Raw genomic sequence first — 26957 nt, 5'->3', positions numbered from 1 at the left:
GGAAAACCTAGAATTTCCTGCCTTTTTTTTACATGCCCAAATTAGCCATGCTTCTGAAATACTGATCTTAGTGATTGTATAAGTCTCCCTGAACATTACTGGAGTTTAATAGTAATAGTATTTTTAATTTACTAAATAATTTCTCCAAGTTAGCCCTGCATATGCTGTAATTTTGAGTTCTGTTGTTGTCTATGTAAGATCCAGCAAAAGTTACATTTTTCATAGATAGCCATTGGATTTATGAGAGTTGAGAGTATGCCACTTAAGTTTTATAGCTTGTTGCTAAAAATAGAATGGAATTAGACACCTGAAATTACTGTTCAGGTAAGCGTTATAAAAATATTTTGTATTTTTCACAAACTACAATAAATAAAAGCTTTCAGTTACTTGTCTATGTTAGAGTAAGATAATATGGTGGTTCGTGGAAAGCATAGTCCTTAGATCGTATTAGCTCTAACTAGAGGTCTGAATGACTTTTAGGCTGTAATTTATCAGCTTTCAAACTAATGCGTGAAGTGCAAGCCATCTCTCTGTCCTTGACCCAGAGCCTCCATTGCTTGTGCATAATCTATTAATGGGTTACTGGTCTTAATAAAAAATGGAAATGATTATTGATTCTTGGTTGTATGCAAGTCTCTATCGAAATACCTAAGATTATTATTGAGCCATTTGGTAGATTTAGGTGTTCGCCCATTAATTTGATATTCTTTCTTTTATTATTTTATATACTAAATAACAGATACCAAAAAATGTTTGTGAAACGTTTGAAAGCACCAAGTATGAATTTGTTTTAAACTGATTTTTAGGTGGTTTATTTATACTCAGCCATAACATTTGTGTGTGTTTGTTTTAATGCAGCTTACTTTATGTTATGTTTCATTTTTTCAGAAGAGTTATGACAACTGGTTCAAATAAAAAAGGAGTAGATTCTAATCTCGTAATTTATAATATTACATTTGTCTATCATTTAATAATTAACTGCATATATTTTTTCAGTCTTAGAAATGTGTGGTATATAAGATGAGCATGTAATCTGCCAACCAAACTGAGAGGCTTTTAATGATGAAGGCTAGTACTAGCGTCAGTCAGTTCAGTTGCTCAGTCGTGTCAGACGCTTTGCGACCCCGTGGACTGCAGCACACCAGGCCTCCCTGTCCATCACCATCCATCTCCTGGAGCTCGCTCAACTCATGTCCATCGAGTCAGTGATGCCATGCAACTATCTCATCCTCTGTCGTCCCCTTCTCCTCCTGCCCTCAGTCTTTCCCAGCATCAGGCTCTTTTCTAATGAGTCACTTCTTTGCATCAGGTGGCCAAAGACTGGAGCTTCAGCTACGAGTACTATTGTACCAGTGTAATAATTATGTCAGCATGTCAGGTATAAATCAGGGCTTCTTGGATGAAGGCATCAACTTCTAAGGCATCAGCCAGAACCAGTATTTATTCCAGGAATTCTCATTAGCTGTAGCTCCTTAAGACTGCCCTTTATTGCAGTGATTTATTTATTGAAATTTTTTCTATTGGTATGGAATGGTTTGCAGGCAGTCTGGAACTCTGACCATCTCAGGCGTAGTGTGGATATCGTTGTTTCCAGATTGCATGTTGGCTTATGTTCTCCCTCCTCTTTCCTCTTCAATTCCACCTAGTCCCTTTCCTCGGAGAAGGCAATGGCACCCCACTCCATTACTCTTTCCTGGAAAATCCCATGGATGGAGAAGCCTGGTAGGCTGCAGCCCATGGGGTCGCGAAGAGTCGGACCCCACTGAGCAACTTCACTTTCACTTTTCACTTGCATGCATTGGAGAAGGCAATGGCGACCCACTCCAGTGTTCTTGCCTGGAGAATCCCAGGGACGGGGGAGCCTGGTGGGCTGCCGTCTATGGGGTCGCACAGAGTCGGACACGACTGAAGCGACTTAGCAGCAGCAGCAGCAGCAGTCCCTTTCCTGATATAATATTTCTCCTATCAGATTTTTTGTTTCCTTTTTCAAAAAATATTTTTGGCTGATAGAACAAAGCCAGTCAGCACAGATGTGCAGAAATCATTACTAGAGTTTATCACATGGAAATAAAATTATAAATCAGATTTATATTTTCAAAAGTAGTTGAAGACTTTTTTGATGAACTTGACTTCAGTGTTTGTATTTTTGTGAGTATTCAGATCTGATTTTAAAATAACACATATATAAAGATCTTTGGTCTTAGTAGGTGTTTTTTTTTTTTTTTTTTTTTTTTTTTTTAGTGTGGCAAACAGCCTCTGGCTTCTTAAAAGCATTCAGAATTTACCAAGTGCAAGGCAGAGTTTTTTTCTTCTCCCTCAACAGCAAATTTGAGCTGATTTCCTTTTGTGTGTGTTCATTACCTGTGTACCACAATTGCTGTTTTATTCTGAATAACAACCCCAGTAGGCAGAAGAAAGGGCATCAAGAATGTTTCTGGTACAGCTGCAGGAAAGAATGGTGTCTATACCCTCTGCTGTTGCTTTTTCCCACTTGTATGTGGCGTAGTTAGAAGCCTTTAAGTTTTATCTAGTTTTCCACACTGCAAAAACTATTTTTGTCAAGGTGGCCAGTGATTTCAGCATTGTCAGTCCAGTGAAAACTCTCTATCTTGATCTTTCCTCAGCATTTAGCTGTATAGATCACTCCTTCTTGAAATATTCTCCTTTAGTATTGCTGCAGTTTTGTTTGCTCTGTTTTCATTGGCTCTGCTTCATCTTTGTAGGCTCCTCTTCTATCCAAATCCTAACGTATAGAACTGTGAACTTTTTTTTCCCTTTATGCCATAATTTAGCACACAGTCCATTTCTGTATATCCCGATGACTCTCTTTGATTTCCTGCCCAGACTTCTGAGTCTCCAAAGTCATATATCCAGTAGTTCCTTCACTTCTCTTAACATTTCGAACTTAACACCTGCACAGTGAAACTCTAGGTCCTTTTCCATATTCAGGTTCCACCCGCTTCTGTATAGCACGCTTCGTCGTTTCTGTTGCTCAAGCCAGAAACCCTGGTTCCTCCCTTTCAACAAGTGCTATTGATATTCTTTCCAAACATTATCTTGAATTGGTTCATTTTTTATCTTCACTGCCACCACCTTAGTCATAGTATCTTTAGCTCTTGCCCAGATTGCTATTGATCTCTCCTAACTGAGAGAGAATTTACCAAGCACAAGGCAGAGTGGTCTTCCACTCTGACTGGTCTCCCAGCTTCCCCTTTTGCCTCCATCAAAACTGATTTTGGTACAATAGCAAGGGATACGTATAAATTAAAAATATATCACTTCTCTACCTAACACCTTTTTGTGGCTTCTTCTTACATTTAGTAATTCCTTATCATGATTGGTCTCCATCTTACCAAACATCTTGTGCCTCCCTCACTTGCTTACAACTTTTCTGCTGGTGAGTTTTCCTTAATTCTGTAAAGCCTCCCTTTTCCCACCTGCCTCTATCTAGGACACTCTTCCCCAGTTTTTATAGGTTTGGCTTCTTGTCATCCTCTACGCCTTGTCTTAAATACCATCTCCTTCTCAGACCATTTTATCTGAAGTAGACATTGTCATTTGGTTTTCTATCTCAACCATAGGCTTTTTTCGTAGCTCTTACCTCAGTTTGGATTTATTCCATGTGTTTGTTTTCTTGTATTTGGTCCATCTTCTCCATCAAGATCATGGAGGATTGGACTTCATTTCCCTGTTCCCTGTTGGAATTCTATCACCCAGCACGGTATTTGGCACATAGTTGGTTTTCAAAAAATATCTATTGTTGATTGAAAAGCACAAATCTAGCCATGTCCAATTTTGTGTTTTTCTTTTTGAATTTTAATAAATCTAGTTTTCTAAATCCAGAGTATTATATGTAAAGAAATTCAAGACAGAATTCAGATTTCTTAGTAAGAAAGGTTAAAATAGCAGACTGACGGGAATAAATAGCAATAATATCCTCAACTCAGATTGGGATCTGATTAGGATTTTCAGCCCACATTTTGCTCACTATATCACACTCTGGATATGAGTTCACATGATATAGATCACTGTGACGATTAGGAAAGTATATTTTTTAAAGCTAATGGAATAACTGGTTAATGTCAGTCAGGTGTTTTATTAGGGATTCCTCCCTGATTCTAATATTTAACTTTTCAAGGCTTTTACTTTTCTCCTGCCAAGTATTTTATGCTTTTCCTTTCCCCTACCACAGACAGATATTTTTTAAAAAATTATTTTTAATTGGAGGATAATTGTTTTACAATATTGTATTGGTTTCCTCCATACAACAGCATGAAGCAGCCATAGGTATGTATATGTCTCCCTTTTGAAGCTCCCCCTGCCCCCTCCAGCCTCCCCCACCCTCCAGGCTGTCACAGAGAACCGTGTTGAGCTCCCGGTGTGGCACAGCCAGTTCCCGTGAGCTGTCTGTCTCACATATCGCACTGTACATGTCTCAGTGCTGCTCTCTCAGTTTGTCCTATCTGCTCCTTCCCCCGCTGTGTCCAGAGTCTGTTTTCTACCCTGTAAAGAGGTTCATCAGTACTGGTTTTTCTAGATTCCATACATATGCATTAATGCATGGTATTTATTTTTCTATTTCTGACTTACGTCACTGTATAACAGGCTCTAGATTTATCCACTTCACTAGGACTGACCGAAACATGTTCCTTTTTATGGCTGAGTAATATTTTATTGTATATATATGCCACAACTTCTTTGTCTGTTCATCTGTCAATGGACATCTAAGTTACTTTCTGGCTATTGCAAATAATGCTGTAATGAACATTGGGATATATACACAGACACTCTTTTAAGGAGACTATTCAGTTCTCTTATCACAGTGTTAAGAATGAGCACAAATGTCAGTCCTGGTTACATAATACTTCACTGTCGGTTGTAAGTCTTTCCTACCCATCAGTGGGTCTTTCCCCCAGTTTAACTTCTTACTGTGTTACCTCTTGTGTTCCAGCATCACTGAGTATGCCTTGAGTTCATTGAAGACGTGAACTGTGTGTTATCATTATATCTCTAGTTTTAAGTACTTAATAATTGGGCAGTAAATGTGAAGTACTGTGATAATCTCTTTAGAAAATTGCAAAATGATGTTTGTGTTATATGGTATATATTTCCCTCCATTTTAAATCACGGAGAAGGCAGTGGCACCCCACCCCAGTACTCTTGCCTGGAGAATCCCATGGACGGAGGATCCTGGTGGGCTGCAGTCCATGGGGTCGCTAAGAGTTGGACACGACTGAGCGACTTCACTTTCACTTTTCACTTTCATGCATTGGAGAAGGAAATGGCAAGCCACTCCAGTGTTCTTGCCTGGAGAATCCCAGGGACGGGGGAGCCTGGTGGGCTGCCATCCGTGGGGTCACACAGAGTCAGACACGACTGAAGCGACTTAGCAGCAGCAGCATTTTAAATCACATTCACTTCTTGCTTGCAGTATGTTCTATTCAAAATATTTACAAAAATGTTTTTATTGAAGTATAGAAGTATAGTTGATTTACAGTATTGTGTTAGTGCTGTGTGTACACACACATTCCTTTTTAACATTCTTTTCCATTATGATTTATCGTAGGATACTGAATATTGTTCTCTGCTGTATAGGAGGACTGTACTGGTTTATATTTTTATTTCCACGAAAACAATACTAGCAATGACTTTCTTATAGCAGACTTCTTCTTAGGAATAAAAGACACAAGGCAACACATTTTGTACATTTATGTTTCAGATATGACCATTCTGTTTCAAATGACAAAGCCCTGATGGTGCTAACTGAAGAACCATTACTCTATATTCCTCCGCCTCCCTGTCAGCCCCTGATAAACACAACAGAATCTCTCAGGTGAGTGTTGTCGATTGTTACAGATGTAGCTGATTGGGTTCCTGTGCTTAGCTGTGGAACCTAGACAGATACTAATTCAGATTAACCAAATACCTGAGAAAACTCTGAATTATTTCTTGCATAACCATAGGCAGGCATATCAATTGTTCAGTTTCCCCACCAACCTGATAAAGGGGGTATTGGGTCTATTATGTGATTATATGGGAGTTGTATGCTTAAATATGTCTTATTTGAAAACTAAAGAATGATATTAATATAAAAATTCAGGGTAAGTGTTAGATTTGCAGGTGGTAACATTCATATTGGAAGGTACCTTTTCCTTCAAATTAGGAAGGTAGTAATTTGAAGATATGTGATTCTGGAATCACTTTCACATTAGTGTATTTTTCTTTATTTACTCTTCCCTTGAATTTTTTTTCCTGTGATTTTTGGATCCTATCTTCACACCTTAAAAACTGCTTCAGTTTTTGTGTGTATATGTGTGTGTGGTATGTAGTAATCAAGTGTAGAAAAGTAAGTATAGTCTGACATCTCCACAACTGCTTTAAAAAGTAAGAAAAATAAAGGGAAGTTATATTTGAACTGGGCTTAAAATTTTTTTTTTTTTCAGTTTTGGAAAATTTGGATTATAGTACCTTTAACATTCTCTTCCTGAGCAGTTGATTGATTCTTCTTCTTCTCCCCAAAGAGCATGAGTCCTATGACTTTTTCTGTGCTCTCCAGTATTTGTGAGTACATAGTCCAAGAGCAGAAACAGAAATACTTTTTTTGTGGAAAAACTTTTGCATTTAGTATTTATGTTTGGCAGGTATTTAGCTATGAATTTTTTTTGAGCTTTGAACTCATGATTGAGGAGACTACCATATAAAAATGCAAGTCATTAAAAGCAACTAACATTAAGTGTCTTCGCTTTCTTAAGTCAAAAGAATATTGAATCATTAGGCATTTGGAATGCTCTTCGGAACCTCAGAACATGATTAAATTCCTTTCCAATCAAAGGTGAAACATCTGTTTCTATGAAATATGTTTAATCAATTAAGCTATTTTATAGGTTAAATCATGAACTTCGAGGATGGGTTCATAGGCACGAAGTGGAAAGGACCAAGTCAAGAAGAATGACGAATAATCAACAGAAAACTCGTATTCTTCAGGTTTGTTTCTGCTTGTCTTTAACAACAGTTGGCATAATTGTGGGCTTCCTTGGTGGCTGAGATAGTAAAGAATCTGCCTGTAATACAGGAGACCCAGGTTCAATCCTTGGGTTGGGACGATCCCCTGGAGAAGGAAATGGCAACCCACTCCAGTATCTTGCTGGGAGAATTCCGTGAACAGAGGAGCCTGGCAGGCCACAGTCCATGGGGTCGCTAAGAGTCAGACCCTACTGAGCTACCAACACTTTGATGATTAAGACTCTCACTTTCACTTGGCGTACTTGTTGGAAGGCTTCCTGCAGGTGGGTTGCTGTGTTCCCTGGATGACTTGGGAAGCTTGAAGTGGAAGCACTTCTGCTGCTCCTGCTGCTGCTGGTGCAGCTGTCAAGGCCGCTGAAGCCCTGCTCCCAGGCTTCACAGCACTCATTTAGGTTTTATGGTGCTCGTGCTTCCTGTTCAGGCACGGTGCTCTTTCCTGCTCTGTCTCTCAAATTTGCTTTCAAGTCCGGAGTTGCTATGCATGGGTCTGCATCAGCTGTTCTTGGCACAAAAAACTTAACAAATGATACTGTTTATCTCCTCTGTTCTTAGAACTTTTCAAATGTAGGACAGCTTGGGATTGAAGGCACATCTCCATGGAGAGCATTTTTGTATTTAGACAGGTTATTGACAGCTCTTATTTAGAACCTGTATGGCTGGGCTTCTATCTTAATTTTTTTTTGTTTTTTACCACAAAGCACATTTATAGTCTTTCTGTCATTCCAGTATCTAATACTACTTCTGAATTACTTAGATTGACACATTGCAAGCTCCTAACAAATGTTACCTGTGGTAGTAATAATGAGCCAGGTGCTATTCTGGACTTTGGGAATATGGTAGAGAGTACGATAGAGTCCCTGCCTTCATGGAACTTACATTCTAATGGGAACGATAAACTATAAACAAGTCAAGTGAAATAAGTCAGACCCAGAACAGATAACTACCGTATGATCTCATTTACATGTGGAATCTTAAAAAACACACCAAACTCATGGTGGTTGCCAGAGGTGGTGGGTGGAGGCCACAAGCTTCTAGTTACGAAATAAAGAAGTCATAGGGATGTAGCTCATGCATGGTAACCTTAGTCAATAATTCCGTAGTGTATCTTTGAAAATTGGAAGAGAATGGATCTTTTGCCTTTTTGGTTGTGCTGGGTCTTCGCTGCTGCTCACGGGCTTTCCTGGTTGTGGAGAGGAGGAGCCGTTCTCTAGCTTTGGTGTGCAGACTTCCCGTTGCAGTGGCTCCCCTTGTTGCAGAGCACAGGCTGTAGGTGTGTTGGCCTCGGTAGTCGCAGCACGCGGACTCAGTAGTTGTGATATAGGGGCTTAGTTGCTCCGCAGCGTGTGGAATCTTCCCGGACCAGCGGTAAAATCTGTGTTTGCTGCGTTGGCAGGTGGTTTCTTTCTTTTTTTTTTTTTAACTTTTTATTTTGTAGTGGGGTATAGTAGATTAACAATGTTGTGATAGTTTCAGGTAAACAGCAAAGGGACTCAGTCATTCAGGTATCCCCAGTCCCCCCTCCCATCCAGGCTGCCACATAACATTGAGCAGATTTCCATGTGCTCTACAGTAGATGGCAGGCAGATTCTTATCCACTGTACCACCAGGGAAATCTGAGAATGGATCTTTAAAGTTCTCATCACGAGGGAAAAGATTAACTTAAAAAAATAAATAAATATTTAAATACACTCAAAGGGCTTTCCTGGTGGCTCAGGAAAGAATCTGCCTGCAATGTAGGAAACCTGGGTTTGATCCCTGGGTCGAGAAGACTCCCTGGAGAAGGGAATGGCAAACCACCCCAGTATTCTTGCCTGGAAAATTCCATGGACAGAGGGGCCTGGTGAGCTACAATCCATGGTGTTGCAAAGTCAGACCCAACTGAGCGACTTTGACTCACTGACTCAAAAGTTATTTATAGAAAAAAACAGGGCTAGAGTTTGAATTGAGAGGTGAGTGGCAATTTTAGATTGGGTGGTAAGAGAAGCCTTCTCTAAAGAGATTCCACTTGAGTAAGGTATTGTCAAGGTAATTATTACCAGCTGTCACAAGTCTGCAGTTCATGGGGGTCACAAAGAGTTGGGCACGACTTAGCAACCAAGCAACAGCAGCTGGCCTCAAAATCTCAGTAGCCAATTGGAATAGAAATTTGTTTCTCACCCACTCGGAGTTTGAGATAGCTCTCTAGAATGGCTTTCCTCCAAGCAGTGACTAAGGAATCCAGGTTCTTCCACATTGTGGCCTCAGCAACTTGAAATCCTTTGCTTCTAGCTTTGGATGTTGAGGAAGAAAGTTTGGAAAATTATGCAAAATATTTTAGGGATAAGACATGGCCTTTGCCACTGTTCAGTTGACTAAAACTCTGTCACTTTTCCTAGTCTCCCTTGCAGTAGGTTTGGCAAATGTAGTTTTCCTATGTGCTTGGGAAGAGGAGGATTTTGATAAGAACACTGCTTTTGCCATAGGCAGAAAATGGAGGAGCAAATAATGTAAAGATCTAGGAGAAAACCTGGAAAAACAGCTTCCAAAGCAAGAGAATAGAAAGTATTAGTGACCCTCAGGAGGAAGCAGTTTACGTATTTGAGGAACATCAAGAATTGGAATAAAGCTGGATTAAAAGCTTCCTTGGTGGTGCAGATGGTAAAGAGTCTGCCTGCAGTGTGGAAGACCCAGGTTCGATCCCTGGGTCAGAAAAATCCCCTGGAGAAGGAAATTGCAGCCCACTCCAGTACTCTTGCCTGGGAAATCCCATGGACAGAGGAGCCTGGCAGGCTCCAGTCCATGGGTTAGCAAAAGAATTGTACACAATTTAGTGACTAAGCATCAACAAGTGACTGACGAAAGTTGTCTCATTGGAGAGTGGTAATGACAAAAGGCTCATTGATGTGGGTTCAGGAGGTAAAAATAAAATGAGAAAATTACTTCAGGATGATTCCCATTAATGGAAACAGGGAAATGGAGTAGCTGTAAGAATCAAGACGTTTCATTTTGGGATGGGATATGTTTCACCAGGTTTACCTGGTTATATGCTAATAAAGTGAAATTGCTCAATCGTGTCCGACTCTTTTACGACCCCATGGACTGTAGCCTACCGGGCTCCTCCATTCATGGGATTTTCCAGGCAATAGTACTGGAGTGGGGTGCCATTTCCTTCTCCAGGGATCTTCCCGACCCAGGGATCGAACCCAGGTCTCCCGCATTGCAGGAAGATGCTTTACCATCAGCCACCAGGGAAGATAAAGTGAAAGTAAAAGTCACATCTGACTCTTTGCAACCCCATGGACTATCAGTCCCGTCCGTGGAATTCTCCAGGTTAGAATACTGGAGTGGGTAGCCGTTCCCTTTTCCAGGGGATCTTCCCAATCCAGGCATTGAACCCAGGTCTCCTGCATTGCAGGCAGATTCTTTACCACAAGGGAAGCTAACGGATATGCTAATGGAACGCCTTAACTATTTGATTATTTGGAAACTAATTGGAAGCAGTATGTATGTTCTAAAGTACAGTAAAAGGATATTGAGAAACATGAACTTTTGACCATTAAGGGACTGTTTTCATCTATAAAATAATGAGGGTTAGTCTAAATGAGCTTAAGCTCTGACATCGAGAGTCTCTGATTATCCAGCGTGTGTTTCTCTGGGCCACTCACCTTTTGTTCACCTATTATAGCAACTTTATTTGTTGGCAGTACTTCTGGAGGCTACAGGCAATCATTACTAATGTCATAGTTACCTCAAAGTCCCAAAGCTGCTTACTCGCATTGGAATACAATGTCTGCTGCTGCTGCTGCTGCTGCTAAGTCGCTTCAGTCGTGTCCGACTCTGTGCGACCCCATAGACGGCAGCCCAATAGGCTCCTCTGTCCCTGGGATCCTCCAGGCAAGAATACTGGAGTGGGTTGCCATTTCCTTCTCCAATGCATGAAAGTAAAAAGTGAAAGTGAAGTTGCTCAGTCGTGTCCGACTCTTAGCGACCCCATGGACTGCAGCCTACCAGGCTCCTCCGTCCATGGATTTTCCAGGCAAGAGTACTGGAGTGGGGTGCCATTGCCTTCTCCAAATACAATGTCTAGTACTGCCAAAACTCACATCTGCCAAAGCCTATGCGTTAGCTGCCTCCATGGCCAGAGAAAAAAATGAACTCTGTCTCCCTCTGTTTTCCAAATCTGGTGCAAGTGAGTATTATTGGTAGAGCCTAAATTATATATAGACCCTGGTAGCAAAAAAGTTTGGGTAATATAGTTGGGTAAAAAGGCTTTCATCCTTTGTTATACAGGGAAGAGCGAAAAGGGAGCAGGAAGAGACTGTTGCCAGTGGAGAATTCCACACAGCTGGCAAAGTGGGCTTTATGAAAAATAGGTTAAATCATTGGCCTAAATAAGTTTTTTGTCTTATCTTTTGACATATTTTTTCATGTTATTCTTTCCTGTTCATTAGATAAATAAGCAGAGAGTTAACTTTGTAAGGGTGCTTGGTGTTCTTTAATCTTATAGAAATTTTAGTGGAAGATAAAGAATTTTGCTTTAATTTTATGGCTTTTGAACATTTAGAGATTTGTAGTTTAAAATCTTATCTCTTTCTCTGCTATCTTGGGTACATATATTTTTAGTAGGGAGCTTAGATAATGGTAAAAAAAAAAATGGGAGTCTTAGCTATTACAGAAAAAAGGAATGACAAGGATAAATCTATGTTTGTTAAAGGTTAAATGAAGTTCTTGGTCGGTTAGGGGGAGAAGAATCATTCTGCTTCTGCTGTTGTTGATACCAAAGCATATAAAGTATTCATCTGGTTTTGTTTCTTAGTATACAAAACCTGTATCCACTCTGCTTAGTCTTCTTTGCTAATTTCAACCTTCTTGTGCAAAGGACCTCATAGTCCAATAAGGTATTCTATAAATTTGACAAATGAACATTATTTTTTAAATTTCTGTCATCTCTAAGCCTTATATTCTTGATTTGATTTGTCCCATTTCATAATTCTACCCTCTTCCTGGACTGTGAGTTATTAGAAAAGATAAAGGGGCAAATTAGTAAAAATATCATTCCAAATGAAGGCAAAATAAAGACATTTTCAGACAGATAAAAACTGAGACAATTTGTCTCCAGAAGATCTGCACTGTAAGAAATACTAACATGAGTTTTTTAGACTAAGGGAAATGGTACCAGACAGAACACCAGATTATCCGGAGTGAAAGCACCACAATGGGTAAATATCTGGATAAAAATAAATGACTGTTTGTTTTGTTTGTTTTAGTATCTTTATTTTATTTGTGTATATCAAAGTCTTTAAAAGACTATTATCTTAAGAAAAAAATCTTTTTATTTTGTATTGGGGTATAGCCAATTAACAATGTGATAGTTTCAGGTGAGCAACGAAGGGGCTCAGCCATACATATGCATGTATCCATTCTCCCTCAGACTCCCCCAGGATGGCATCCAGGCTGCCACATAACACTGAGCAGAGTTCCATGTGCTATATGCACAGTAGGTCCTTGTTGGTTATCCGTTTTAAATATAGCAGTGTGTACATGTCCATCCCAAGCTCCCTAACTAGCCCTTTACCCATTTTCTAAGTCTAAGTGTCTTTCTGTTTTGTAAGTTTATTTTTATCATGTCTTTTTAGAAAAAAAGATTTCACATATAAGGGATGTCATATGATTTTTCTCTTTCTCTGTCTGACTTAACTTCACTCACTATGACAATCTCTAGGTCCATCGATGTTGCTGCAAAATGGCATTATTTCATTCTTTTTAATGGCTAAGTAATATTCCGGTGTATATGTGTACCCCCTCTGCTTTATTCATCCCTCTGTTGATGGACATGTAGGTTGCTTCCATGTCTTGGCTGTTGTAAACAGTGCTGCAATGAACATTGGGGTGCATGTATCATTTGAAATCATGTTTTTCTCCAGATATATGCCCAGGAGTGGGATTGCAGGGTCATATGGTAGCTCTGTTTTTTTTTTTTTTTAGGAACCTCCATACTGTTCGTCACACTGGCTGTACCAATTTAAATTCCCACCAACAGTGTAGGAGGGTTCCCTTCTCTCTACACCTTCTCTAGCATTTATTGTTTGTGGATTTTTCGATGATAGCCATTTTGATAATTAACCATGTTGAACATCTTTTCAGGTGCCTCTTGACCATCTGTATGTCTTCATTGGAGAAATGTCTATTTAGGTCTTCTGCCCATTTTTTGATTGGATTGTTTGTTTTGATGCTGTTAAGTATCATGAGCTGTTTGTAAATTTTGGAGACTAATCCCTTGTCAGTCACATCATTTGTAAATATTTTCTCCCAATCTTTTTGTCTTGTTTATTGTTTCCTTTTCTGTGTAAAAGCTTTTGAGTTTAAGTAGGTGTCATTTGTTTATTTTTGTTTTTATTTCCATTATTGTGGGAGACAGATCGAAAATTATACTGCTGCGATTTCTGTCAGAGTCTTCTGCCTATGTTTTCCTCTAGTACTTTTATAGTGTCCATTCTCACATTTAGGTCTTTAATCCATTTTGGCCTTATTTTCATGTATGGTAGTAAAGAATGATCTTATTTCATTTTTTTACATGTAGTGGTCCTATTTTCCTGGCACCATTTGTTGAAGAGACTATTTTTTTAATACTGTGTATTCTTGCCTCCTTTGTCATAAACTGACCGTAGGTGCATGGGTTCATTTCTGGGTTTTCTGTCCTGTTCCACTGATGAATATTTCTATTTTTGTGCCAGTATCATACTCTTTTGATGACTATAGCTTTATAGTATAGCCTGAAGTCAGGGACCCTGATTCTTCCAGCTCCATTTTTTTTTTTCAACATCGCTTTAGCTATTTGACATCTTAAAAAGACTATTTTAAAAGCAAAACTTACAGCAGCTTGTTGTGGGGTTTATAGTTTGTTTTGATGTAAAATATAAGATAATAAGAACAAAAAGGGAGGGGGATAAATGGAATTATAAAGTTTTTATATTGTTTAAGTAATATTTGAAGGAAGACTAGTAGCTTAAAGATCAAAGTATAATCTCTAGAGCAACCACTAAAAATGAGCACAAGGAATAGCTAAAAAGGTGATATCGGCAGTAAAAATGGAATGCTAAAAAAGTGTATATTTCAGCCTCTTTAAAAGAATAAACAAATAAAGAATAATTAGGATAAATAGAAAATATATACCAGGGTAGTAGAAACAAACTCAACTATATTAGTAATTAAAGTTAATGGCCTAAACTTATCAATTAAAAGGGAGAAATTATCAAACTAGATTTTTTAACAGGGAAGACTCAACTAATTGCTGTTTGTAAGAAATGACATTTTAAGCATAAAGACACAGACAGATGCATGTTGAGGTTCTGTTTGCCTGCTGTCTCTGTAAGTCACTCAGCTTTCTTTAAAGCCTACCCACTCATTTCTGAGTCTATGGAAAGAAGTCTGGCTTTTTTCATACTTCTGTGCTTATTTCATATGTGCCAAAGTAGCAAAATCATTTAAAATTCATCAGCTGTTTAATCTGTTTATTTTAACATTTATATTATCCACTAGCTGTAGTTTAATTTTGGCTTTATTTGCTACTTGATAAGCATCAGTAAGTATAATATTTTATTATTTAAGTATCTTTTTCTTTTCATTTTATGTATGCTCTTTTTACTTTTGTTTAATGCATTTTTGAGCACTTACTGTATTTAAGACCTACATTAGTTTTTCATAAAATAAGACCCTTGACTTGTTACAGAGCCAGGAATTGGAAGCCCTCTGTTCATCCCTGCATATTGGTTCCATCTACCACCAAACGAAATTGTTCCCTCTTCTCTTCCCTTAACCCGTAACCCTTTGTATATTCTTGTGTTTTAGCATTATACTGTATTGTCTTCCCGGTTACACTACAAGCTTCTTGATGGCAGAAATCAAATTCTGTAGCACCTGTACATGTAATAGGCACGTTCTATGAAAGTTTGATTGCTGAAGGAAGAATGGATGGATACAGTAACGAACAAATGCTAGTATCTTGTGATTAAAGTTAGTTAAGTCTCTGACAAGGTAATAGTAAAGTCAATTCCTAATGTGCTCTTGAACTCTGATAGTCTTATAAAACTTTTTTGAAGATCAGTTTACAAAGCTGCCAGGGTATATAAGAAGACACAGTGCAAAGCATATGCTAAGTGGGAGAGAAGTTTCTACCATAATCTATGTAGATCACTAATGGTTCCAGAAGGCGAAGAGTCACTGGTGAGATCTCTTTAGTGATGGACTAGTCTATAGGTCTATTTATGCATGAAGACCTTTGTGTTTACTCAAAGTAAACTTTCAGTTCAGTTCAGTTCAGTCGCTCAGTCGTGTCCGACTCTTTGCGACCCCATGAATCGCAGCACACCAGGCCTCCCTGTCCGTCACGAACTCCCGGAGTTCACCCAAACTCATGTCCTTCGAGTCAGTGATGCCATCCAGCCGTCTCATCTTCTGTCGCCCCCTTCTCCTCCTGCCCGCAATCCCTCCCAGCATCAGGGTCATGCGAAGAGTTGACTCACTGGAAAAAGTAAACATTAGGATTTAGTTTTGTTATGGACCTTTCATACTTTGGGCTTCCCTTGTGGCTCAGCTGGTAAAGAATCTGGCTGCAATGTGCGAGATGTATCGCTGGGTTGGGAAGATCCCCTGGAGAAGGGAAAGGCTACACACCCCAGTATTCTATCCTAGAAAATTCCATGGACTGTATAGTCCAGGGGTCAGCAAAGAGTTTGATATGACTGAGCGACTTTCCCTTTCATTTTCTTTTCATACTTTAGGAAATTTTCATTGGGAAAATAATTATTTGAGACAAACACAAGTTGTTAATGATTTCCCTGGTGGCTCTGACAGTAAGAATCTCCCTGCAATGCAATGGGTCTGGGTTTGATCCCTGGAGAAGATCCCCTGGAGAAGGGAATGGCTACACACTCCAGTATTCTTGCATGGAGAATTCCATGGACAGGGGAGCCTGGTGGGCTATAGCCCAAGGGATCGCAAAGAGTCAGTCATGCCTGAGCAACTAATGCTTAAATTGTTATACATTCAGTAATACTTGTATGAGCTGGTCAGAAAACCTGTGATACTTGGATTAAGTTTTGTGGCTATATCTTGAAGTCCCTTAAATGTCTTACTGTCCATAAGACACATCTTTCAGCCCAGAATATGACCAAATGAGTTCTAATTTCTTTATTGGTATTTAGTTATGTAAACTTAATATGTCAGAATATTCATGAAAAAAACTTTAAGAATACTTTAATGAAGTTTAGTAAATGTGAATATAGAATGAGTCAATATAGGAAACTTTTCATATAATTTCATTCCGTAACATTAACACATTTTCTTTTCTTTCAGGGTGCTCTGGAACAGGGCTCAAATTCTCAGCTCATGGCTGTCCAGTACACAGAAACCACTAGTATCAGGTGAGAAAGTGTGGAGGCTCTTGGTTAAGGAATTCTAAATACCTAGTATTTTCCCTTGGAGAAGGAAATGGCAACCCACTCCAGTATTCTTGCCTGGAGAATCCCAGGGACGGAGGAGCCTGTTGGGTGCTGTCTGTGGGGTCGCACAGAGTCAGACACGACTGATGCGACTTAGCAGCAGCAGCAGCAGCAGTATTTCAGTAAAGTTGAAATGCACACTTTGCTTCCATCTTAAACTTGTTCTCCTCATTATATTATAGAAACAGATTGTTCAGTTATATGTAGTAACTTATAGATCTCTGTAACCAGAATATTTTATTCAGTTACTATGTGTATGTTAAAAATATATTCATTTTTTGACACATTATTATGATGGCATATTATTTCTTCATTAGTTAAAAATGTTTTTAATCTCTTAGTTCAGTCACTAAGTTGTGTCCAACTCTTTGTGAGCCCATGGACTGCAGCACGCCAGGTCTCCCTGTCCATCACCAACTCCCAGAGCTTACTCAAATTCATGTCCATTGAGTCAGTGATGCCATCCAACCATCTCATCCTCCGTTTTTTCCCTTTCTCCTCGTGCCTTGAATTTTTCCCAGCATCAGGGTCTTTTCAAATGAGTCAGTTCTTCACATCAGGTGGCCAAAGTATTGGAGTTTCAGCTTCAGCATCAGTTCTTCCAATGAATATTCAGGACTGATTTCCTTAAGGATGGACTGGTTGGATCTCCTTGCAGTCCAAGGGACTCTCAAGAGTCTTGTCCAACACCACAGTTCAAAAGCATCAATTCTTCTGCGCTCAGCTTTCTTTATAGTCCAACTCTCACATCCATACATGACCACTGGAAAAACCATAGCCTTGACTAGATGGACATTTTTGGTAAAGTAATGTCTCTGTCTAGGTTGGTCATAACTTTTCTTCCAAGGAGCAAGCGTCTTTGAATTTCATGGCTGCAGTCACCATTTGCTGTGATTTTGGAGCCCCAAAAATAAAGTCTGTCACTGTTTCCCCATCTATTTGCCATGAAGTGATGGGAACAGATACCATAATCTTCGTTTTCTGAATGTTGAGCTTTAAGCCAACTTTTTCACTCTCTTTTCACTTTCATCAAGAGGCTTTTGAGTTCCTCTTCCCTTTCTGCCATAAGGGCGGTGTCATCTGCATATCTGAGGTTATTGATATTTCTCCTGGCAATCTTGATTCCTGCTTGTGCTTCTTCCAGCCCAGCGTTTCTCATGATGTACTCTGCATATAAGTTAAATAAGCAGGGTGACAATATGCAGCCTTGACGTACTCCTTTTCCTATTTGGAACCAGTCTGTTGTTCCATGTCCAGTTCTAACTGTTGCTTCCTGACCTTCATATAGGTTTCTCAAGAGGCAGGTCAGGTGGTCTGATATTCCCATCTCCTGAACAATTTGCCACAGTTTGTTGTGGTCCACACAGTCAAAGCCTTTGACATAGTCAAAAGCAGAAGTAGATGTTTTTCTGGAACTCTCTTGTTTTTTCAGTGATCCAACGGATGTTGGCAGTCTGATCTCTGGTTCCTCTGCCTTTTCTAAATCCAGCCTGTATACCTGTGGCGGATTCATTTTGATATTTGGCAAAACTAATACAATTATGTAAAGTTTAAAAATAAAATAAAATTAAAAATAAAATAAAATAAATCCAGCCTGAACATCTGAAAGTTCACAGTTCACGTACTATTGAAGCCTGGCTTGGAAAATTTTGAGCATTACTTTACTAGCGTGTGAGATGAGTGCAATTGTGTGGCAATTTGAGCATTCTTTGGCATTGCCTTTCTTTGGGACTGGAATGAAAACTGACGTTTTCCAGTCCTGTGGCCACTGCTGAGTTTTCCAAATTTGCTGGCATATTGGGTGCAACACTTTCACAGCATCATCTTTTAGGATTTGAAATAGCTCAACTGGAATTCCATCACCTCCGCTAGCTTTGTTCGTAGTGATGCTTCCTAAGACCCACTTAACTTCACATTCCAGGATGTCTGGCTCTAGGCTGGTGATCACACCATCATGATTATATGTGTCATGAAGGTCTTTTTTGTATAGTTTTTCTGTGTATTCTTGCCACCTCTTCTTAATATCGTCTGCTTCTGTTAGGTCCATACCATTTCTGTCCTTTTTTGTGCCCATCTTTGCATGAAATGTTCCCTTGGTATCTCTAATTTTCTTGAAGAGATCTCTAGCCTTTCCCATTCTGTTATTTTCCTCTATTTCTTTGCACTGGTCGCTGAGGAAGGCTTTCTTATCCCTCCTTGGTATTCTTTGGAACTCTGCATTCAAATGGGTAAATTTTTCCTTTTCTCTTTGCCTTTTGTTTCTCTTCTTTTCACAGCTATCTGTAAGGCCTCCTCAGACAACCATTTTGCCTTCTTGCATTTCTTTTAATCCCAAACTTACTATTTAAAATGAAAACTGCTTGAACCTAAACTGCTATTTAAAAAACAGTTTTTAAAAAATGTTTTAAAGTGAATTATAGTTGACCTTCTTTATTCATGTATTCTGTATTTATGAATCCTCTTACTTGAGAAAATTTATTTGTACCCCCAATCAATACTCAAGGTACTTTCACGGTCATTTGCATTCCCAGGTGAATTTTAGCAAAACAATACTTTGGCTTCCTGTTTCAGCTCTCATACTATAAACATTTGTCCTTTATGAGATCTATTTAGTGCCGTATTTTTACATTGTATGATTTTTGCTTGTAGATTCAGCATTTAAAATTGCCCGCAAGCGTAGTTCTGAAGTGTGCTGCCTAGGGTTTGTAAGAGCCCGAGAAAGCTGTATTGTGCCATGTAGAGAAAACATGTGTTAGATAAACTTCATTTGTACACGGGTTATAGTGCTGTTGACTGTGAGTGCTTTGTTAATGAGTGAACAGTATTTGTTAAAGAAAGTGTCTTTAAATGGAAACATATAAAGCAAGGTTATATGTTGATCAGTTCACAAAAATGCTGTAACTAAGGGCTCACAGGAATCTAACCTGTATTTCCCTTAGGAGAATGGTTCAGTGTTTTCTCGTTCAGAGTTCACACTGACTTTATAAAACATAACTACCGTAAATAATAAGAGTTGTACAGGTAAAATATTATAGTTAGAAATGGCCTATTGAGTACATGAAATTATTTCAAAGGAAGTTTTTATGGCTCATTTAAAATTTCCTTTTAGGTCAATCTTTCCCTCCTCTTAAGTTAATAACAGTTTGAAGACATAGAAGAACCTATAAGAATTAAATATATATGATTTTTGTTTTTGAAGAAAAATAAACATTTTTTTACTCTCTTTAATTTTTGGGTGTTAGCTTACTGGGCCAAACAATAAAACACTCTGAAAATATTATTAAGAAGTATATTAATACCATTTGAGTACATCTTTTGGGATATGATGTAGTTTGAGGTATTACATTTTTAGATAAAATTTTACCAAGGCACTGACATGATACTTTTAATATCTGTGGCTAATCATTGTTGAGTGACTCCTGTGCAACAGGACCCATAAGGAGTAACATGGTTGGTACGAACATCTCTGACCCCAGGGACAGTCCTGAAAGGTTTATGTGGTTACCCTCATTTTACTGATGAGAAAATGAAGTTGCTCAGGGATGGATTTCCCCCAGAATGCCCAGTTGAGGGGTGGAACAGGAATTCAGAGACAGCTGTGTTTCCAAACCCTAAGCTCTTTTTCGCCTTTTGCACAGCCTCATAAGCAAGTGTGCGTTCACAGAGTTGACAGAATGCTGAAAGAGAACTTTTCCTCACACTTAATTTTTCTTACCAAAATTTTAAAATCATGCAAACTGAGGCAAAAGTCTATTTGCTGGTACTTCTGTTGTTTTCACATGCTTTGCAGCGCACTTGACTGGTACATTTTAGAGCTTTCAGAAATGACAGTTTAGCTTTAGTGAACTGGATCTTAGCTTTTCAAAATGTTATTATAAAAATTGCTGCCAAAGTGCTACTAATATTTTGGTTGAGAGAGATTCTTGATTCAGATGTCACCTTAGATTAGGAAGCATTTTTGAGTGGATAGAAATTCATCGGTTTAAGAGCACTTTGCCATTTTCTTACTTCAGCAGGAACTCAGGGAGCGAGCTACAGGTGTACTATGCTTCACCCAGAAGTTACCAAGACTTCTTTGAAGCTATCCGCAGAAGGGGAGACACGTTTTATGTTGTGTCGTTTCGAAGGGTAAGTTTATTTTGAAGGAATAAAAGAAATATTTTTGAATACTTGCTGTACATAAGGCATTGGGCTGTATACTATGGAAGATAAAAATATATGCGATAGGAAGCAATATAAAATAAATTGTATGAGTGGAACACTCTAAGTGCTATAATACAAGCTTGACTTTGAGCTGTTCAAGTTATGAAGAGGAACATGGAGTTGATACCAGACAATATTTAGAAAATATAAGCTGCTTACTGATTTTTATTCTTTGTTGTCCCTATAGCCATATTGTTTGCTTATAACTAAAGGAGAAGTAAAAACATAAAAATTTCTTTTTAGGCTTTATGGTGGTTTTCCCATTTGGTTATTGGAAAGTGAACTTCCTAAATTTTAGCTTAATATGAGTTATGGGCTGATTAATACATTACTTGTGGAATGTTTGGATCTATGTGACTGAGACTTTCTATTCTTTTCTCTCTCCTTCATCAAGCATTTACTCTTATTAGTGAAGAATGTATAAGATAATTAGTCACTCATGCAAAAGAAAATGTTTATATGACCACTTCTGAATGTTACAAATGTTAGACTAAATGGGGTAAAATGCATAGCTTATTTTCATGCTATCTACTTTTCCTCTAAAATGAAAATACATTTTTCATAGACTTGCCATTTGAATATCTCTCGTAAAGTGCTGTATGTTAAACCAGTAACACATGAATAGGTTAGAATTTCTTGGTAGTTTGTACCCTAGGTTTTTCTTTTTTTAAAGAATGTAGAGAGGCATGATAGAAATAAGCATATGCTGACAGTAAATGATTCATTCTCTGATTATTGTCACAACTCACTATCACTGAAATTTTCAGTTAATTCTTTTCCTGAAGTATAAATATTTAGCGGCTCAGAATTTTGGACTTGAAGATTAGGGCGGTCAAACATTTCATGTATGTGTAGTTGTTAATCAAATGTGTTAGGAGATTTGGGATACTATAGTGAAGGTATCTCATGACTTCTGCCTTTTCTCAAAAGTTCCCTGTGCTCAGTCTACTCTCAGATGTAATCGGTGTGTTTCTATACTGCACCAGCCTCAAAGTGCATTTTCAGCAGCAAGGGGACAGCTGAAAACAGGGTTTCGGCAAGGCTCCAACTCTATTGGCTGATGAGAACTTAGTGTTGCTTTGGGTTGACACAGTCATGTTGGGGGGAAGTGTAAATGGGACCCAGCACTATGAAGAAGAGACTCGATGGGTGTTAAAACGAACGTGTTGATGTGTGTATAAATGAATATAACCACAAAAGAAGCGCTGAAATAGCTGAATACTTTTCCTTAGGTTTGGGATAATTTCTGTATTATTTGATGAAAACAGTACAGTATACATTAAAAGTAGCAATTGTCAAGCCACAGATTGACATCATGACCAGTAACATTTTTCTAGGGAGGAGAACAAGTATTTGTTATGAAGAAAATTATCGTAGCCTTAAAAGGACTGTGTTTTTACAAAGGAAGATGAATGCTGTTCTTTTTTTTTAATGAATATGTTACATTTCTTACATTTGTAAAAGCTAATTCTCATTAGTTTGCTGTGAAAAGTGCTACTAGAAAATTATTTGTCACCCTCCCTCCAATGTTCTGATGTTCTGGAAGGAACTGTCTCATGTTTAAGAAAACTGTTGGACTCACATTCTGTTTGAGTTTTTCATTTCCTAATTACTGATTTATCATATCTTAGTGTTTTATATCAAGGAAATGTGAGGATAAGCATGAACTGAACTAGATAACAGTCGTTAGAAGTCCTTAGAGAGAGAGAGAGAGCATCCTTTTTTACTTTTTCTTGCTTTATTTTTTTTCAACAGTAGGGATAAGGAAGTTAATTTTATCATGATGACTATGTCATTGGACAGGAATTTGATTCTTAAGTCCTGGATTGTTCTTTTTGTTCTTGCTAAAATGAGAATGAGAGACATAATGATCTCATGCTTACATGCTTAGTTTTCTTTTCCATTTTTTTCAGTATAAAATATACTACCAGTTTTATCAAAAAGTTAACTGGCATCATTTCTTGTGCAGAAAGATGTAGAAATCTCAATAAAAATAAATAAGGGGAAAAAAAGAAAGATGTAGAAGTCTTAGTCAGGCTCTTAATTTCATTGACAGAAATTACTGTAATTAATACTGTGTGACTGCATTAGAAATTAAGAAGTGTAGGAATTTTGATGCCCCCAGGTTTTGGTTAGTATAAATGAAAATTAACGGAGCCAATAAGCAAACCATATTATTTTATAATTGGACATGTGTTTAACAAATATTTCAATATATAAAAAAGTAGATGTAGCTATTGACTGTTTAGTATACCATTATTTAATAAACCAACTCTTACATTTCATAGCTTGGAACGTACACTAGTCTTCATGGAAACTTAGAATAGTGGCTTGTTGTCATTCCTGATTCAACAGCAGCTCCAGTAATTCCACTTTAGTCTTTTTCTCACATATCTTATTCAGACTCCCCAAACATAAAGAGCTTGATTTTATATATATATATATATATATATATATATATATATATATATATATATATAATTATATGGAATTTCTGCAATAATCTGGCTCATGACCCATGGTCCATTCATTTGTGACCAAGGAAATAGGGTGGATTTCTTTAAATGTACCAACAAGTTTATGCAGAAGGAATAGCTTGGACTACTAGTTTGAGAAAAAGATTGTGATCAACCATAAGAGCTTCATAAACTGTTTATTATATCACGTAACACCTGCTTTTTTAAAAGAGTTCTTTCTTTATTGGTCCCTAGTTTCTGGCCTCAGAGGTTTGTCTTCTCATATGTCTCACAGGCCTCTGAAAGACGGGAAGTGTCATGTGCTTTTTTATGACTACAGCTGACACTTGGCACAGTGCCAGTCACTCAGTGTTTATTGAACAAAGTAATTTTATGTATGGTTCACTAAGGGAAAGTTCACTGTTTTTCATAATCATTTAAGGTGTATATTTACATCTGTTTTGCTTAGAGAAATTTAAATCTATTTTGCTGCTCTAAGAAGTAACATGGGCAGTGCCAAATTCCAGCAGAAAGTTCAGTTAGAGATGACCTGTCTTTGCTTTATTTATGGTTGTACTAGCCGGAGATGGATCAGCTTTGTGCTTATCTCTGAATCTAAGCTTTAGAGCTAAGAAAAAAGTCGCCTTGGTGAAATTATTGGAGTGGATTGTTGTTAGACCTCCTTGCTTTTTTTTTTGTGGAGAAGGGTTGGTGTCTAGTATCTCTGCAGATTCAAGCAGCATGAACCAGAAACTTGTAACTTTGGACAAAGAATAAGAAAGACTCTAATAGTGCAGAAAGGTTGACTGGTGATGTTAATGATTCAAAATGTTTGCCAAAGGTTTATTTCCACGGAAGGCCATAAAGGAGAGTTTCACAGAATGACAATGACATTTTCTAAGTTAATGCCTAAAATAATACCTAATACATGCTTAGAAGAGTGGCATATTTTCTTAATGTATATTATTTGTTTCTTGGAAATTTTTGTTTAGTATGTACCTTTATATAAAATCTTCAGAGGCAAGAGGAATTTGTTTAGTAAACAAAGGAAATTAGTGTGTAAAGTCTACTTCAAAAGGATACAGCTCCTTTTGTTTTGGGACTTCAGAACCACACATGGATCTTGAAGTTTGGCTGTTTACTTATCTCTGCTTTCATGATCTTCTAGCCAGATTCCTTCTCTGGCTGAAAAACGAAGTGACTAAATGAATTTTGAAAAATACTTGCTATTTTAAAAATATGTCTTTCAAAGAATTAATCTCAAAAATAAATAAGCAACTCCTGCAGCTCAATTCCAGAAAAATAGATGACCCAATCAAAAATGGGCCAAAGAACTAAATAGACATTTTTCCAAAGAAGACATACAGATTGCTAACAAACACATGAAAAGATGTTCAACATCACTCATTATCAGAGAAATGCAAATCAAAACCACAATGAGGTACCATCTCACGGCGGTCAGAATGGCTGCGATCCAAAAATCTACAAACAATAAATGTTGGAAAGGGTGCGGGGAAAAGGGAACCCTCTTACACTGTTGGTGGGAATGCAAACTAGTACAGCCACTATGGAGAACAGTGTGGAGATTCCTTAAAAAACTGGAAATAGAACTGCCATACGACCCAGCAATCCCACTGCTGGGCATACATACTGAGGAAACCAGAAGGGAAAGAGACACGTGTACCCCAATGTTCATCGCAGCACTGTTTACAATAGCCAGGACATGGAAGCAACCTAGATGTCCATCAGCGACAAATGAATAAGAGAGCTGTGGTACATATACACAATGGAATATTACTCAGCCATTAAAAAGAATGCATTTGAATCAGTTCTAATGAGGTGGATGAAACTGGAGCCTATTATACAGAGCAAAGTAAGTCAGAAAGAAAAACACCAGTACAGTATACTAATGCATATATATGGAATTTAGAAAGATGGTAACGATGACACTATATGTGAGACAGCAAAAGAGACACTGATGTATAGAACAGTCTTTTAGACTCTGTGGGAGAGGGCGAGGGTGGGATGATTTGAGAGAATAACATTGAAACATGTATATTATCATATGTGAAATAGATTGCCGGTCCAGATTTGGTGCATGAGACAGGGTGCTCAGGGCTGGTGCGCTGGGATGACCCTGAGGGATGGAGTGGAGAGGGATGTGGGAGGGAGGGTCAGGATGGGGAACACATGTACACCCGTGGCTGATTCATGTCAGTGTATGGCAAAACCCACAATATTGTAAAGTAATTACCCTCCAATTAAAATAAATTTTTAAAAAATGTCTTTTCTTAGAAGAGAGAGACTTAAAAAAAAAACAATCCTTATTTTAGAAGGCTTTTTTCCAAATAAATTGTTAGCTTACTTTAAGATATACTGTTATTCAGGTCTTAAGCACATTATAAAAAATAGAACAGAGTTGTCTGAGGAGTCACTTAACCTGAGTTTAGTTAATGATTATATCAAGAGCATTATATGTCCATTTTCTTTTTCATTCATATACAAATATGGATACCTTTAATGTATATGGCCATTATAATTTACTTTCGCATTCCAGTCCCCTATAATGAAAAGGACATCTTTTTTGGGTGTTAGTTCTAAAAGGTCTTGTAGGTCTTCATAGAACCGTTCAACTGCAGCTTCTTCAGCATTACTGGTTGGGGCATAGACTTGGATTACTGTGATATTGAATGGTTTGCCTTGGAAATGAACAGAGATCATTCTGTTGTTTTTGAGATTGCATTCAAGTACTGCATTTCTGACTCTTTTGTTGACTATGAGGGCTACTCCATTTCTTCTAAGAGATTCTTGCCCACAGTAGTAGATATAATGGTTATCTGAGTTAAATTCACCCATTCCAGTCCATTTAGTTTGCTGATTCCTAAAATGTCGACGTTCACTCTTGCCATCTCCTGTTTGACCGCTTCCAATTTGCCTTGATTCATGGACCTGACATTCCAGGTTCCTGCAACACTGCTCTTTACAGCAGTGGACTTTGCTTCCATCACCAGTCACATCCACAACTGGGTACTGTTTTGCTTTGTCTCTGTCTCTTCATTCTTTCTGGAATTATTTCTCCACTGATCTCCAGTAGCATATTGGGCACCTACCGACCTGGGGAGGTCTTTCGTCTTTCAGTGTCCTATCTTTCTGCCTTTTCATACCCTCCATGGGGTTCTCAACGCATCAGTACTGAAGTGGTTTGCCATTCCCTTCTCCAGTGGGACCATATTTTGTCAGAACTTTCCATCATAATCCATCCATCTTGGGTGGCCCTATATGGCATGGCTCATAGTTTCGTTGAGTTAGACAAGGCTGTGGTCCATGTGATCAGATTGGTTAGTTTTCTGTGCTTGTGGTTTTTAGTCTGTCTGTCCTCTGATGGAGAAGGATAAGAAGCTTATGGAAGCTTCCTGATGGGAGAGACTGACTGAGTTAGAAATTGGATCTTGTTCTGATGTGTAGGGCCATGCTCAGTAAATTTATAATCCAATTTTCTGTTGATGGGTGGGGCTATGTTCCCTCCCTGTTAGTTCATTTCAGTCGCTCAGTCTCGTCCGACTCTTTGCGACCCCATGAACTGCAGCACACCAGGCCTCCCTGTCCATCACCAACTCCCGGAGTTCACCCAAACTCATGTCCATCGAGTCGGTGATACCATCCAGCCATCTCATCCTCTGTCGTCCCCTTTTCCTCCTGCCCCAAATCCCTCCCAGCATCAAGGTCTTTTCCAATGAGTCAACTCAGCCAGCATGAGGTGGCCAAAGTATTGGAGTTTCAGCTGTTATTTACCTGG

The 26957-nt window shown here is 38.4% G+C and overlaps 1 protein-coding gene across 1 annotated transcript in view; it reads left to right on the top strand.

Annotated features, from left to right (window-relative positions):
- The window catches only part of ATF6 (activating transcription factor 6), a 234658-nt gene that overhangs the window by 79894 nt on the left and 127807 nt on the right, over positions 1 to 26957 (top strand). Inside the window, exons 12-15 of the mRNA XM_055586677.1 lie at positions 5720 to 5833; positions 6885 to 6984; positions 16357 to 16424; positions 20516 to 20630. Of these exons, the coding sequence (XP_055442652.1) occupies positions 5720 to 5833; positions 6885 to 6984; positions 16357 to 16424; positions 20516 to 20630 (397 nt within the window). The remainder of the gene's footprint in view (positions 1 to 5719; positions 5834 to 6884; positions 6985 to 16356; positions 16425 to 20515; positions 20631 to 26957) is intronic.

The sequence above is a fragment of the Bubalus kerabau genome, chromosome 6, assembly GCF_029407905.1.
Source record: "Bubalus kerabau isolate K-KA32 ecotype Philippines breed swamp buffalo chromosome 6, PCC_UOA_SB_1v2, whole genome shotgun sequence".
Taxonomy (NCBI): Eukaryota; Metazoa; Chordata; class Mammalia; order Artiodactyla; family Bovidae; genus Bubalus; species Bubalus kerabau.
This window is presented reverse-complemented; position numbering and strand designations above follow the sequence as displayed.